Consider the following 15,500-nt stretch of genomic DNA (forward strand, 5'->3'; position numbering starts at 1 on the left):
CTGGATTCGTTCTGTATTACAATATTAACTCCGACCTGGGGGATTTCAGGTCCCCCAGGATCGAAGGTACCATCCTCCGTCATAAAATAATTTAAAAGACTTACCCAAGTGAGATATTTACAAAACTATATATAATAAGATAAACTAATAAAAATATATTTACAATACACTACTTAACTGATCTTTAAACTACTAAAAAAATTAATTAAATGAAAAATCTCAAAAAAAGGCGCCCGCCAAGTTGAACGTTTCCCGCGCTTTTTCTAAAAGGATATTATATATTATGTCGGCGCTTCCATAGATCATAGAGTGGGTAGAACGAGGTCACTATGGTTTTACCCGCTCTGACGCAACTCCGGGCGCTAGTGCACAGAGCGCGCGAAAATAGAAATGGTTCGGCGGCAAATAATCGAGAGTGTGTTGCGCGAGTGCATTACGTGTTCGGTGGAGTGTCAGTGATTTTGTGTGTATTCCTTTTGTTAAACTATTGTGATTTCACAGAATAGATCATTGTTTATTACGTACGTTTACTTTTTATTCACCTCGCCCGACCAACCTGCGCCTACAAACCTACATTATATGATAATATAGAGTCGCAGACAAATAATAAAAAAGAAACTGATAAAGGCTCTGTGCCTTGACATTGGCAAAATGGTCATATCATAAGACCGAGAAAGCATAAACAAAAAAATATATAAATACAAAATCAAAATTTTTAGAGAACGCCTAAACGGTCAATTATATTGTGCAATATTATTCACATCATAGACTGGGGGATTCCATTCAACTTTGTACCCCGGGCCTCATTCAATATATCCAGCCCGGGCCTCTGACGACCTTAGTCCGCCGTTGGTATAATTTATATAAATTAAATTTTGGATCATTTAGATAAATACGATTTGAAACGTATGTCTAGAAAGGAAAATACATGGCTTTTAATTATTTTAAAAAAATATATACTTTAGCCTGTCAATTAAATTGTGCAATATTTCGCATTGTGCAATATTACTGACCGTTTATGGCTAATATAGAAAATTGCGCAAAGATTGAACGAAAGTTTGAGCGAGTTTAATTTTTATTGCACCATATTTTTTAATCGCATCGCGGAGGGTCAATATTGCAATATTTTTGTTTTAATTAAAAATAGGTTAATTACAGAGCACTTTTTGAATGTCAATACATCTACGGCCATTTCACAAGGTGATTCGTTATTGAGAGAACTATACTCAATCTCCGACTGAACACGAAAATTTTGTGCAGTTCGTATTATTGTGCAATATAATTGCTCGTTTGGAGTCAGAGCGCCTTTCAATCTTGTTGTACATTAAAAAGTATTGTACAATGTTATTGTGGGTATAGGGGCAGGGTCGTAATTTATTAGAAACCTAAAAAAAATATTTTTATGAACATCGATGTATGTTATTTTGGCTAAATGTAACGATTCTGGTTTACTGCCAACGATACATCGATATGTCAAACACAATGCCTAGTCACAGATTTCATTTCACTTGTTCTCACTTCTCACAGTAAATAACTAAATACAGATAAAATATTTTAAAATTTCAATCAATTTGTTAAATGTACTTTACTATGAATCTAAAGAAATTTCAATCGGTTCTATAATTTATCTGCTAATACGAATATCTTACATTTGGAGCTTAAATGCTTTTTGATATAGAAAATAAAAGATAAGAGGTTATTTTTTGGGTTTTCACGAGACGGTGGTCGAGAAAAATTTTTGTGCTATTATTTTGCATACTTTGCACGCCTGGGATATTCTCTGAACAATCATTCATAAACCACAAATTTGCCAACAAGGTAATTTTTTGTTGTCAATATGTAGATTTGCGATTCAATAACTTTGTAATTAGTTTTTCTTTACCAATATTACCAATTACATGTAGGTATTTATTATGAAAAGTAAGATATTGATATTTGTAAAATGTAATAACTATTTAAATATAAATAGTTCTTGAATGTGGTTCACATTGTAGACATTATTATTGGTCTCTTGAAATAAGCTCATTGTTTTCAAATGTAAATTAATACCTGTTTAAACAAAGAGTCATGCTTTTAGTATTTAATAACATAATATTGAGATATGTAAAATAAACAAATATGGTACTTTTTATTAGTATTTCACTTATTTTTATTTGTGTAATTCATTTGGAAAGCATAAAAATGTGCTCCTAAAACTTTGTTATAAAAACACATGCAGTATTTCAATATAAAATATAAGAAATTTAAAGAAAAATAAGATAAAAGGTGAAATTTTCGAACCCATTATTGGAACTTTACAGTACTTTACTGTACATGGATTATTAAATCTAAAATAATGTAAAACCTCTTCATTCAAAGAATTATTGTAAAAAATTATGCGAATGGTTCAAATTTTAAATTATAAATAAAATTTAGGATGGCTCGAGGACAGCAGAAACTCCAGTCACAAGCGAAGGCGGCTGAAAAGCAGTCAAAGATGAAGAAACAGCAGGGGCATAGTGCCACTGATCAGAAAAAAGCAGCACAGAAAGCCTTGGTGCATGTGTGCGTAGTGTGCAAGGTGAGTGGTCACTTGTGTTGCTATTATTTATTTATGTATATTATGGATTAACTCCATTGGAAAAATGAGATATATCTGACCACAAAGAGGGTATTGAAGGTGGTAGAACCCTTTGTGGTTCGACTCCGGCGGCACCACCGCCACACCTATTTCTACCTAATAACAGCAGTGTTAAGCGCTGCTGTGTTCCGGTTTGAAGGGTGTGGTAAGGGAGACATACTTTTCCGAGGCGTTCCACCTTAGTCCTCAGGGGTAGCGGCGCATCTGTGGCCGACCTCAGGTAGGAATATCTAATCCTATCTGGGGTTGATTACAGATGTCCATGGGCGGCAGTAGCCACTTACCATCAGGTGGACTGCATGCTCGTCTGCTACTCTAATATTATAAAAAAAAAAAAAAAAAAAAAAGGGTAGTCTGTCCCGATTCATATTATACTATTTCCATTTCTTTATTTTCTCGATGACAGATCAACGCTCATGTAATTTTGTGTTGTTTACGTTATAATGTTACACAGATATTACTATATTTCATGGATAGGTAGTGATGTGCTACACATAATGATTACTATAGGAGCTATAACGATAAATGTAACACTATAATGGACCCTTTTTTTTTACAAAATGTAAGAAACTAAACTACTGCCAGTTACTTTTGTACAAATTTATTAACTATAATATTATATTACATATACTTAAAATATATTTTATTACAATATGTTACACATATAAATTTTTGATTGATAATGCCTACTTCTTAAAAATTTTCGAAGCTGTTGTAAAATAAGTAGGTATAGGTAGGTACTTGACAATGTAACGAAATAATTATTACGACAGGTAATCTTTATTTATTTATTTTAATCAAAATTTGATGCGATCAATATCATTGCTTATTTGGTCACAACACTACAAAGAACTGCCATCGAGAAAATAAAGAAATGGAAATAGTATAAGATGTTCAACATCTATTCATTGTCATAAACCCACAAATCACTGCTGGGCTCAGAAGCTCAAATCCTCTCAAAAGAAGAAATAATTACGTTGTCATTCCTCACACTGCCCTATGAATTTGGAATGTATTAAATTGTTAAACATCTAGAAACAAAACCAATTATCTTGATATATTTACTAATAATCTGTTTGATAAGATAATAAGGTTTGAGAACTTAATAAGGAATATAGTAATATGTTAAAATGATAAATTACACCTTTTATGTGCTGTTAATACTGTTCATTATATATTTATTATTGTGTATATTTCAAAATATGTGTGGTAACAGCATTCTGTTTAATGGCTGTATACAAAACAGAATATTTCGTTTTTTTTAAATTTTCTCATCTGTTTTCTTTTTATTGTCAATGTGCCCTGTTTTATCCAGGAGTTATTTTAAATATAGCTAACACAAATATAATATTCCAATTTTTACCACTTCTATATCGATTTCTACAACCATAAATAGCACGATTCCCTGTGTTTCGTTTCTTTTAACCCTCATGCTATAAGATTTTAATTGGCCTTAAAGTATTTATTAAGTAGTAAGTAAGATTTACATTTAAATATACCACTTCTGTTAAGTATGTTTCCTAGTGTAATTTAGGTGGGTTTAAAATAATGACGAGGACTGCAGCTGAAATGATCTTCAAGTGCTAGCATACATTGGCCTGTCAGACATGGGCCTAGTTAGAATACTTTTAGCCTATCGAGAATATTATTTTGAATTTACCTCGGCTTCTTTACTGATTGATGGACTTCCATATGAAATAATATGCTGGACCTGCAGCATGTTAATATTTTAACACCTATAATAATTATGAGTTTGACTAAACATATATGTATCTTTATGGTTGGTATTAAAAACCTGTAAATTATTGATATGATTGCTTTTAATATTGTCATATCAATGCATACTATTAAAAATTATACATATTTGTTTCAGGCACAAATGCCCGACCCAAAGACTTATAAACAACTGTTTAATTTATTCATTTACCAATACAACACCAGAGATTTGACAAGAAAGTTATTATCTTGAATTGTGTTACAGCGGTAAAGACTGGTTCTGGGACCTACAACTGATTACTGTCATGACCTGGTGCTCTGTTGGGGAATGAAAAAAAAATAATTTAGTATTATATATCATTTATTTAATTCATAAGACTCGTAATAATGATTTGTATGTTACAGTTAAAATTGCATTTGTTTCAAGAGCCTGCTCCCAAAATATATTGTATATTGTGATCAATCTAACAATTAAACGAGAACCTAAAGAAGCACAAAAGACGGTAACATAGAAGTAAACTCGTCGTCTTTGATTATTTTTTCTACTGTGGTTCTCCAAACTTCGGCGACACGATCATCTATTGAGGTCGGGTGTGATCTATGTAACGACTAAATATATGTATTGAATCCATTTCATCGGGGCTTTTCACTTTTATTAAAAAAACAACCTAAATCCAGTCCTCCTACATCTTCTCGTAAGTTTCGACGTGACCGCACTCCGTGCACGTGCGCGAGTACGTGTCGGCGGCGGGGTCGTGCGTCTCGGCGCCGAACTCGTGGCGGTGCGCCGCGCGCGTGCGGTCGAACAGGCTGGAGCGCACGTCCATGCGCAGCGCGCGCAGGCGGCGGCGCTGCGCCGTGTCGGCGGCGCGCTCGGCCCGGCCGCGCCGCGCCGCGCGCTCCGCCGCCAGCTCCTCGCGCGAGCCCCACACGTCCAGCGCGCGCCGCTCCACCTGCGCGCGCAGGTACAGCCGCATCTCGGCGAAGCGCGCGCGGTGCGGGTTGCGGCGCCGCACGCAGCGCAGCGGCGGCGGCCGCGCGTCCAGGTCGCAGTCTTTCAACAGGAATTCGCTCTTCGCTTCCGTGCGCGTTATCAGCGAATGCTCGCCCTCGTCGTCCCTGTATAATAATGTGTCGTTTGACCGTGGGTTTCGACAGAGTTACTTATCGGGTGTTGCAGTTGAATTTGACGAATGCCGGGATTTACGATTACAAAAATATAAATAACTATGAATAGTTTTTGTACATGTAACACTTTTGTCTCTTAGTACTGAGACTTGAATTCGGGACAACTTTTGTCCACAAGTTTTTCTAGACAAAACAACAAATTACAAACCCTACACACCCTCTTGTCTCCACGATATATAACGACTACGATATATCGAAAATTTATTTAATAGAGATCGACACTATCAGCATTTTATATTTACCTATGTTCACGATATAGTTATAACACATCAATAATCAATAATTATGAGATAACCGAAAAGATATATCAACACCGAACTGCAGCGACAGATATATATGTAAACGTACCTGCACTCGTCGCAAACGCTATAATCGAAAGTGTCGAAAAGGTAAGAGTGCGGAAAGGGGCGATCGCAATGCAGGCAGTGCGGCTGCTCGGCGCGGTGCAGCACCGGCGCGGGCGCCTGCGCCGGCCGCCGCGCCTCGCCCGCGCCCGCGCCCGCCTCGCGCAGGAAGCCGCCGCCCGACAGCGCCTCGCGCGCGCCCGCCGCCGCCCCCGCCGCCGCCGCTACGGCGCCAGCCGCGCTGCCACACCAAACAATGCTCTAGCACCTGATGCTCACGAACTATGAATTAACCACTCAAATACGTACCATCTTAGCAAAATTTGCAATGCTATATTGTCATTTTAAAATACTAATTGCAAAGATTATTTTTTTCGATTTTTTTTTGTAATATAGACGTGACAAATGGGCCACTTGATGACAACTGGTACTGCCGTCCATGGACATCTGTAATATACCCTAGATAATATTAAGTACTGAGATCAGCCACAGGTGCGTTTCTACCCCTAAGGATTAATTGGAAGTGCCTCCGATAAGTAAGTCTTCCTAATGATGCTTTTACTGGTCGGAAGTGTGTGCCAAAATTTTAAATAGGAAGACCTTTTTTATACGTTTCTCGGATAAATATTTTATATAATAATTATTTCGATCCTGACATCCTGACTCGTTTTTCGTAAGTGCGCCATTCGTTCTTTTTAAGTGCGGCACGAAGCCACAACACTGATATTTTTTTCAGTCATCAATATGTCAACTAAATAAATGTATCGGTGAGATTAATATAAATCATTACGATTAATTGTTAGCATTGGACTGAAACTAAAAATAAAGTGTTGTCAAGTCCGAGTACAACCTCATTTAAAATTAATTCGTTAAATAAAATAATGAGAACGATGATACTACTCGGGGCGCTGCACGAGGCGCGCGTCCCGCAGCGCGCGCGCGCGCAGGCGGTTGCGCTCGGCGCGCGCGCGGGCCGCCGCCCCCACCGCCCCCTCCTCCTGCAACATACGTAACGTAATACATATTCATTGATCGATGGATTCACCATCACAACACATTCTTCGCGTAAGACGAAAATAGTTTTAATATCATATCAATGATTAAAATCATTACTTGCATAGCAGTAGTAAATATAAATGTGGTTTTCCTCGTAACTTTTCTTTTTTGAATGTTGAATATGATAATATATTTCATTATGATTATTACATGTGACAATCTTTATTTGTTTTGTTTATTTAGATGAAAAAAGAAACAACAATATGTTATTGAACAATAATCTATCTGTTATAAAATGACACTTACTCAATGGCAACCTATTACTATCCCAAAGCTAGGCATGGGTCTCCTCTTAAAGTTAAAGGGGTTTAGGCCATATATAGACTAGTGTGGATTGGTAAATTTCTATTTTGAGAACATTTTTCTAAGTTTCTTCACAACATTCTAAATTTGAATATAAATTTTGAAGTAGTATTTAAATCTCCAGAAACTGGATGGAACAATGGACTATAGGGAGGATTGGCTGCATATAGAGGAGAGGATCTTCTATAATTTCCAAACCTGCCCCTTCCTCTTTCATAGTACAGAAGAGAAAGAAATAAGGACAAGAAATGGAACATTTTTCTACAAATTTCAACTTTATTCTTAATCTTTTATCATCAAACTAATTGTATAGGTACTACATGACCAAGTCAAGTAGACCAACATCAAACGTGTCATCACTCGCAAGCTCTGTGCATACCGCTGGCAAAAAATCAATAATTTCTGTTCAATAATTTATATTTTAATAAAGAAAAATTAATGTAGAACATAAAAAATTTTGATGCTGTCTTAACACATGGCACACTCACAACTAAATAGTGTACTAAATAACTATGTGCTCTGATAACAATAACAAACATTGTGAGAATGAGAGTTTAGCTGCAAACAGTACTAGGATGTGAGCAAGGCATGGGGCGGTACTCTAGGAGGGAAGTTACATTCCACCGGTTCCTATAGTTGGCTTGGTCGAGTAGTAGGTGCAAATTCAACTTCCACCCCATGAAAGGTGAAACCAGTGGCATAGGGCGACTGCAAAAGAATGACTCCTCACTAAAGTGAAGCTTTATCCAAGCAACATACTTATGCATTTTAATTTACATAGTGACATTCGCACAATAGCCTCTTTCTTATGTAACCTTATATTATAAGAATTGTTTACATCAAAATAAATTTTGTAGTATAACTAGAAATAATACTGTCACAACGTTATTACTTTGTAACTAATCCAGCAGCCGAAACAAACTTAAAAAACGAAGAATCTAAAATGTAATAACGTAAGTTTTTTAAATAAAGCTCATAGAAAATTTGTTTTCTACAAATAAATGTGAATATAAAAATATTTGAGTTCTAGTATTGTTTCTATGGTATTGTTCTAGTAAAGTACTTACATTATTTACAATGTTGTCCATATAATTTGGAAATTCATACTTTTCGTAATACTAATTCAAGACTTCAGAGACAAAATATTACATATGTTGGTAGACACAAAATAAACTAATAAAAAACTTCAGCTCGAGCGTTACTTGTTAAAAATTTTGCGCCATAGCAAGTTGTTTAATTTTGGCAATTTTTAAACGAACGTTTGACACATTCCCAATTTTTTTTAATGGTGTTTTACGGCTTTGGCTATTTGCCTTTCAGCCTAACTTAATTGGGTACTTGACACTAATAACAATAAAATATGAAATATGATCGATATGATAGCTTATAAGTAAACATAAATTATGCAATATTTAGTTTAATTTTTAATACAATATAAGTATTTTTATTTCTAAAAAGAAATTTTCGATTTTTTATCTGTGGGTTGTAAATTCCAAAACGGGGACGGTGCTGCTTGAAATGTCACGTGACGTCACCACACGCATAATAAACAAGACAAATAATAATTATATCGTTTGCTGTTAGAGTTGGTTGAATTTATGTTGTGAACCGATATAAATCCACACTATATTAAAGTTGATAGCGTGTATCTGCTTAAAGAAGATATACAATGCAATAAATAAAAATGAATACAAAAACTTCCGCGATATAACCTATGGAAATCACAAATAAACAACGTAAGTAAAATATTCTTTACATTTAATCATTTCGGACAGTTAAAACATTTCTTAGCCGACTTTCGATAGAAGAAAGGTTATGTTAAAGTGATTATCAAGCTTTTTTAAACTATACTTATATTGTTATGTGAACTGCTTTAAGGTTATTTATTGGTTATATTTATAATTTCAGATTCTCGCAACAGCATTATAGTGACGACGCTATAGGGTATGTGCAGTTTTAGAAGAAGGCAAGCTTGTGTTTCATGAAAAGTAAAAGTTGTCCTGAACACAAGGTACATCAAATGTCATGCACAGTGTCTATGATTGTATAACAATGACATATGTTGTATATGAAAAGGAAAGTATTAAATGGGATTACTGTCCTGCCTCCCAAGGATGCTGCAAACATGCAGTAGCATTTTTAATGTGGAGTTGTAGAAGAAGTATTGTTGAAGTTGGTTGGTTGGTTGGTTGGTTGGTTGGTTGGTTGGTTGGTTGGTTGGTTGGTTGGTTGGTTGGTTGGTTGGTTGGTTGGTTGGTTGGTTGGTTGGTTGGTTGGTTGGTTGGTTGGTTGGTTGGTTGGTTGGTTGGTTGGTTGGTTGGTTGGTTGGTTGGTTGGTTGGTTGGTTGGTTGGTTGGTTGGTTGGTTGGTTGGTTGGTTGGTTGGTTGGTTGGTTGGTTGGTTGGTTGGTTGGTTGGTTGGTTGGTTGGTTGGTTGGTTGGTTGGTTGGTTGGTTGGTTGGTTGGTTGGTTGGTTGGTTGGTTGGTTGGTTGGTTGGTTGGTTGGTTGGTTGGTTGGTTGGTTGGTTGGTTGGTTGGTTGGTTGGTTGGTTGGTTGGTTGGTTGGTTGGTTGGTTGGTTGGTTGGTTGGTTGGTTGGTTGGTTGGTTGGTTGGTTGGTTGGTTGGTTGGTTGGTTGGTTGGTTGGTTGGTTGGTTGGTTGGTTGGTTGGTTGGTTGGTTGGTTGGTTGGTTGGTTGGTTGGTTGGTTGGTTGGTTGGTTGGTTGGTTGGTTGGTTGGTTGGTTGGTTGGTTGGTTGGTTGGTTGGTTGGTTGGTTGGTTGGTTGGTTGGTTGGTTGGTTGGTTGGTTGGTTGGTTGGTTGGTTGGTTGGTTGGTTGGTTGGTTGGTTGGTTGGTTGGTTGGTTGGTTGGTTGGTTGGTTGGTTGGTTGGTTGGTTGGTTGGTTGGTTGGTTGGTTGGTTGGTTGGTTGGTTGGTTGGTTGGTTGGTTGGTTGGTTGGTTGGTTGGTTGGTTGGTTGGTTGGTTGGTTGGTTGGTTGGTTGGTTGGTTGGTTGGTTGGTTGGTTGGTTGGTTGGTTGGTTGGTTGGTTGGTTGGTTGGTTGGTTGGTTGGTTGGTTGGTTGGTTGGTTGGTTGGTTGGTTGGTTGGTTGGTTGGTTGGTTGGTTGGTTGGTTGGTTGGTTGGTTGGTTGGTTGGTTGGTTGGTTGGTTGGTTGGTTGGTTGGTTGGTTGGTTGGTTGGTTGGTTGGTTGGTTGGTTGGTTGGTTGGTTGGTTGGTTGGTTGGTTGGTTGGTTGGTTGGTTGGTTGGTTGGTTGGTTGGTTGGTTGGTTGGTTGGTTGGTTGGTTGGTTGGTTGGTTGGTTGGTTGGTTGGTTGGTTGGTTGGTTGGTTGGTTGGTTGGTTGGTTGGTTGGTTGGTTGGTTGGTTGGTTGGTTGGTTGGTTGGTTGGTTGGTTGGTTGGTTGGTTGGTTGGTTGGTTGGTTGGTTGGTTGGTTGGTTGGTTGGTTGGTTGGTTGGTTGGTTGGTTGGTTGGTTGGTTGGTTGGTTGGTTGGTTGGTTGGTTGGTTGGTTGGTTGGTTGGTTGGTTGGTTGGTTGGTTGGTTGGTTGGTTGGTTGGTTGGTTGGTTGGTTGGTTGGTTGGTTGGTTGGTTGGTTGGTTGGTTGGTTGGTTGGTTGGTTGGTTGGTTGGTTGGTTGGTTGGTTGGTTGGTTGGTTGGTTGGTTGGTTGGTTGGTTGGTTGGTTGGTTGGTTGGTTGGTTGGTTGGTTGGTTGGTTGGTTGGTTGGTTGGTTGGTTGGTTGGTTGGTTGGTTGGTTGGTTGGTTGGTTGGTTGGTTGGTTGGTTGGTTGGTTGGTTGGTTGGTTGGTTGGTTGGTTGGTTGGTTGGTTGGTTGGTTGGTTGGTTGGTTGGTTGGTTGGTTGGTTGGTTGGTTGGTTGGTTGGTTGGTTGGTTGGTTGGTTGGTTGGTTGGTTGGTTGGTTGGTTGGTTGGTTGGTTGGTTGGTTGGTTGGTTGGTTGGTTGGTTGGTTGGTTGGTTGGTTGGTTGGTTGGTTGGTTGGTTGGTTGGTTGGTTGGTTGGTTGGTTGGTTGGTTGGTTGGTTGGTTGGTTGGTTGGTTGGTTGGTTGGTTGGTTGGTTGGTTGGTTGGTTGGTTGGTTGGTTGGTTGGTTGGTTGGTTGGTTGGTTGGTTGGTTGGTTGGTTGGTTGGTTGGTTGGTTGGTTGGTTGGTTGGTTGGTTGGTTGGTTGGTTGGTTGGTTGGTTGGTTGGTTGGTTGGTTGGTTGGTTGGTTGGTTGGTTGGTTGGTTGGTTGGTTGGTTGGTTGGTTGGTTGGTTGGTTGGTTGGTTGGTTGGTTGGTTGGTTGGTTGGTTGGTTGGTTGGTTGGTTGGTTGGTTGGTTGGTTGGTTGGTTGGTTGGTTGGTTGGTTGGTTGGTTGGTTGGTTGGTTGGTTGGTTGGTTGGTTGGTTGGTTGGTTGGTTGGTTGGTTGGTTGGTTGGTTGGTTGGTTGGTTGGTTGGTTGGTTGGTTGGTTGGTTGGTTGGTTGGTTGGTTGGTTGGTTGGTTGGTTGGTTGGTTGGTTGGTTGGTTGGTTGGTTGGTTGGTTGGTTGGTTGGTTGGTTGGTTGGTTGGTTGGTTGGTTGGTTGGTTGGTTGGTTGGTTGGTTGGTTGGTTGGTTGGTTGGTTGGTTGGTTGGTTGGTTGGTTGGTTGGTTGGTTGGTTGGTTGGTTGGTTGGTTGGTTGGTTGGTTGGTTGGTTGGTTGGTTGGTTGGTTGGTTGGTTGGTTGGTTGGTTGGTTGGTTGGTTGGTTGGTTGGTTGGTTGGTTGGTTGGTTGGTTGGTTGGTTGGTTGGTTGGTTGGTTGGTTGGTTGGTTGGTTGGTTGGTTGGTTGGTTGGTTGGTTGGTTGGTTGGTTGGTTGGTTGGTTGGTTGGTTGGTTGGTTGGTTGGTTGGTTGGTTGGTTGGTTGGTTGGTTGGTTGGTTGGTTGGTTGGTTGGTTGGTTGGTTGGTTGGTTGGTTGGTTGGTTGGTTGGTTGGTTGGTTGGTTGGTTGGTTGGTTGGTTGGTTGGTTGGTTGGTTGGTTGGTTGGTTGGTTGGTTGGTTGGTTGGTTGGTTGGTTGGTTGGTTGGTTGGTTGGTTGGTTGGTTGGTTGGTTGGTTGGTTGGTTGGTTGGTTGGTTGGTTGGTTGGTTGGTTGGTTGGTTGGTTGGTTGGTTGGTTGGTTGGTTGGTTGGTTGGTTGGTTGGTTGGTTGGTTGGTTGGTTGGTTGGTTGGTTGGTTGGTTGGTTGGTTGGTTGGTTGGTTGGTTGGTTGGTTGGTTGGTTGGTTGGTTGGTTGGTTGGTTGGTTGGTTGGTTGGTTGGTTGGTTGGTTGGTTGGTTGGTTGGTTGGTTGGTTGGTTGGTTGGTTGGTTGGTTGGTTGGTTGGTTGGTTGGTTGGTTGGTTGGTTGGTTGGTTGGTTGGTTGGTTGGTTGGTTGGTTGGTTGGTTGGTTGGTTGGTTGGTTGGTTGGTTGGTTGGTTGGTTGGTTGGTTGGTTGGTTGGTTGGTTGGTTGGTTGGTTGGTTGGTTGGTTGGTTGGTTGGTTGGTTGGTTGGTTGGTTGGTTGGTTGGTTGGTTGGTTGGTTGGTTGGTTGGTTGGTTGGTTGGTTGGTTGGTTGGTTGGTTGGTTGGTTGGTTGGTTGGTTGGTTGGTTGGTTGGTTGGTTGGTTGGTTGGTTGGTTGGTTGGTTGGTTGGTTGGTTGGTTGGTTGGTTGGTTGGTTGGTTGGTTGGTTGGTTGGTTGGTTGGTTGGTTGGTTGGTTGGTTGGTTGGTTGGTTGGTTGGTTGGTTGGTTGGTTGGTTGGTTGGTTGGTTGGTTGGTTGGTTGGTTGGTTGGTTGGTTGGTTGGTTGGTTGGTTGGTTGGTTGGTTGGTTGGTTGGTTGGTTGGTTGGTTGGTTGGTTGGTTGGTTGGTTGGTTGGTTGGTTGGTTGGTTGGTTGGTTGGTTGGTTGGTTGGTTGGTTGGTTGGTTGGTTGGTTGGTTGGTTGGTTGGTTGGTTGGTTGGTTGGTTGGTTGGTTGGTTGGTTGGTTGGTTGGTTGGTTGGTTGGTTGGTTGGTTGGTTGGTTGGTTGGTTGGTTGGTTGGTTGGTTGGTTGGTTGGTTGGTTGGTTGGTTGGTTGGTTGGTTGGTTGGTTGGTTGGTTGGTTGGTTGGTTGGTTGGTTGGTTGGTTGGTTGGTTGGTTGGTTGGTTGGTTGGTTGGTTGGTTGGTTGGTTGGTTGGTTGGTTGGTTGGTTGGTTGGTTGGTTGGTTGGTTGGTTGGTTGGTTGGTTGGTTGGTTGGTTGGTTGGTTGGTTGGTTGGTTGGTTGGTTGGTTGGTTGGTTGGTTGGTTGGTTGGTTGGTTGGTTGGTTGGTTGGTTGGTTGGTTGGTTGGTTGGTTGGTTGGTTGGTTGGTTGGTTGGTTGGTTGGTTGGTTGGTTGGTTTTGGTTGGTTGGTTGGTTGGTTGGTTGGTTGGTTGGTTGGTTGGTTGGTTGGTTGGTTGGTTGGTTGGTTGGTTGGTTGGTTGGTTGGTTGGTTGGTTGGTTGGTTGGTTGGTTGGTTGGTTGGTTGGTTGGTTGGTTGGTTGGTTGGTTGGTTGGTTGGTTGGTTGGTTGGTTGGTTGGTTGGTTGGTTGGTTGGTTGGTTGGTTGGTTGGTTGGTTGGTTGGTTGGTTGGTTGGTTGGTTGGTTGGTTGGTTGGTTGGTTGGTTGGTTGGTTGGTTGGTTGGTTGGTTGGTTGGTTGGTTGGTTGGTTGGTTGGTTGGTTGGTTGGTTGGTTGGTTGGTTGGTTGGTTGGTTGGTTGGTTGGTTGGTTGGTTGGTTGGTTGGTTGGTTGGTTGGTTGGTTGGTTGGTTGGTTGGTTGGTTGGTTGGTTGGTTGGTTGGTTGGTTGGTTGGTTGGTTGGTTGGTTGGTTGGTTGGTTGGTTGGTTGGTTGGTTGGTTGGTTGGTTGGTTGGTTGGTTGGTTGGTTGGTTGGTTGGTTGGTTGGTTGGTTGGTTGGTTGGTTGGTTGGTTGGTTGGTTGGTTGGTTGGTTGGTTGGTTGGTTGGTTGGTTGGTTGGTTGGTTGGTTGGTTGGTTGGTTGGTTGGTTGGTTGGTTGGTTGGTTGGTTGGTTGGTTGGTTGGTTGGTTGGTTGGTTGGTTGGTTGGTTGGTTGGTTGGTTGGTTGGTTGGTTGGTTGGTTGGTTGGTTGGTTGGTTGGTTGGTTGGTTGGTTGGTTGGTTGGTTGGTTGGTTGGTTGGTTGGTTGGTTGGTTGGTTGGTTGGTTGGTTGGTTGGTTGGTTGGTTGGTTGGTTGGTTGGTTGGTTGGTTGGTTGGTTGGTTGGTTGGTTGGTTGGTTGGTTGGTTGGTTGGTTGGTTGGTTGGTTGGTTGGTTGGTTGGTTGGTTGGTTGGTTGGTTGGTTGGTTGGTTGGTTGGTTGGTTGGTTGGTTGGTTGGTTGGTTGGTTGGTTGGTTGGTTGGTTGGTTGGTTGGTTGGTTGGTTGGTTGGTTGGTTGGTTGGTTGGTTGGTTGGTTGGTTGGTTGGTTGGTTGGTTGGTTGGTTGGTTGGTTGGTTGGTTGGTTGGTTGGTTGGTTGGTTGGTTGGTTGGTTGGTTGGTTGGTTGGTTGGTTGGTTGGTTGGTTGGTTGGTTGGTTGGTTGGTTGGTTGGTTGGTTGGTTGGTTGGTTGGTTGGTTGGTTGGTTGGTTGGTTGGTTGGTTGGTTGGTTGGTTGGTTGGTTGGTTGGTTGGTTGGTTGGTTGGTTGGTTGGTTGGTTGGTTGGTTGGTTGGTTGGTTGGTTGGTTGGTTGGTTGGTTGGTTGGTTGGTTGGTTGGTTGGTTGGTTGGTTGGTTGGTTGGTTGGTTGGTTGGTTGGTTGGTTGGTTGGTTGGTTGGTTGGTTGGTTGGTTGGTTGGTTGGTTGGTTGGTTGGTTGGTTGGTTGGTTGGTTGGTTGGTTGGTTGGTTGGTTGGTTGGTTGGTTGGTTGGTTGGTTGGTTGGTTGGTTGGTTGGTTGGTTGGTTGGTTGGTTGGTTGGTTGGTTGGTTGGTTGGTTGGTTGGTTGGTTGGTTGGTTGGTTGGTTGGTTGGTTGGTTGGTTGGTTGGTTGGTTGGTTGGTTGGTTGGTTGGTTGGTTGGTTGGTTGGTTGGTTGGTTGGTTGGTTGGTTGGTTGGTTGGTTGGTTGGTTGGTTGGTTGGTTGGTTGGTTGGTTGGTTGGTTGGTTGGTTGGTTGGTTGGTTGGTTGGTTGGTTGGTTGGTTGGTTGGTTGGTTGGTTGGTTGGTTGGTTGGTTGGTTGGTTGGTTGGTTGGTTGGTTGGTTGGTTGGTTGGTTGGTT

At 41.3% G+C, this 15,500-nt stretch overlaps 2 protein-coding genes across 2 annotated transcripts; one reads left to right on the top strand and one right to left on the bottom strand.

The window, feature by feature from the left end:
• Positions 1-1,535: 1,535 nt before the first annotated feature.
• On the top strand, positions 1,536-4,589 carry LOC140748557 (zinc finger protein 706). The gene is made up of 3 exons (XM_073081372.1): positions 1,536-1,818; positions 2,416-2,560; positions 4,494-4,589. The coding sequence occupies exons 2-3, from the start codon at positions 2,417-2,419 to the stop codon at positions 4,587-4,589; spliced, it is 240 nt and encodes a 79-aa protein (XP_072937473.1). The 5' UTR covers positions 1,536-1,818; position 2,416.
• Positions 4,590-4,679: 90 nt separating this feature from the next.
• Xpac (DNA repair protein complementing XP-A cells homolog Xpac) lies at positions 4,680-8,520 on the bottom strand. The gene is made up of 4 exons (XM_073081385.1): positions 8,295-8,520; positions 6,766-6,866; positions 5,873-6,109; positions 4,680-5,455 (listed from the first exon to the last, which is right to left on the bottom strand). Exons 1-4 carry the CDS (start codon positions 8,313-8,315, stop codon positions 5,020-5,022), a joined length of 795 nt encoding a protein of 264 aa, XP_072937486.1. The 5' UTR covers positions 8,316-8,520; the 3' UTR covers positions 4,680-5,019.
• Positions 8,521-15,500: the final 6,980 nt, after the last annotated feature.

The sequence above is a fragment of the Epargyreus clarus genome, unplaced genomic scaffold, assembly GCF_041222505.1.
Source record: "Epargyreus clarus isolate Ecla_fem2 unplaced genomic scaffold, WU_Ecla_fem_2.2 ptg000003l, whole genome shotgun sequence".
Lineage (NCBI taxonomy): Eukaryota > Metazoa > Arthropoda > Insecta > Lepidoptera > Hesperiidae > Epargyreus > Epargyreus clarus.

Coding starts and splice junctions, on each gene's coding strand:
- LOC140748557 (XM_073081372.1), top strand. CDS start 2,417: ATGGCTCGAGGACAGCAGAAACTCCAGTCACAAGCGAAGGCGGCTGAA. Junction 2,561..4,493: donor ATGTGTGCGTAGTGTGCAAG/GTGAGTGGTCAC, acceptor TATTTGTTTCAG/GCACAAATGCCCGACCCAAA.
- Xpac (XM_073081385.1), bottom strand. CDS start 8,315: ATGGACAACATTGTAAATAAT. Junction 6,867..8,294: donor TGGACAACATTGTAAATAAT/GTAAGTACTTTA, acceptor CGTATGTTGCAG/GAGGAGGGGGCGGTGGGGGC. Junction 6,110..6,765: donor CTCGTGCAGCGCCCCGAGTA/GTATCATCGTTC, acceptor TTGGTGTGGCAG/CGCGGCTGGCGCCGTAGCGG.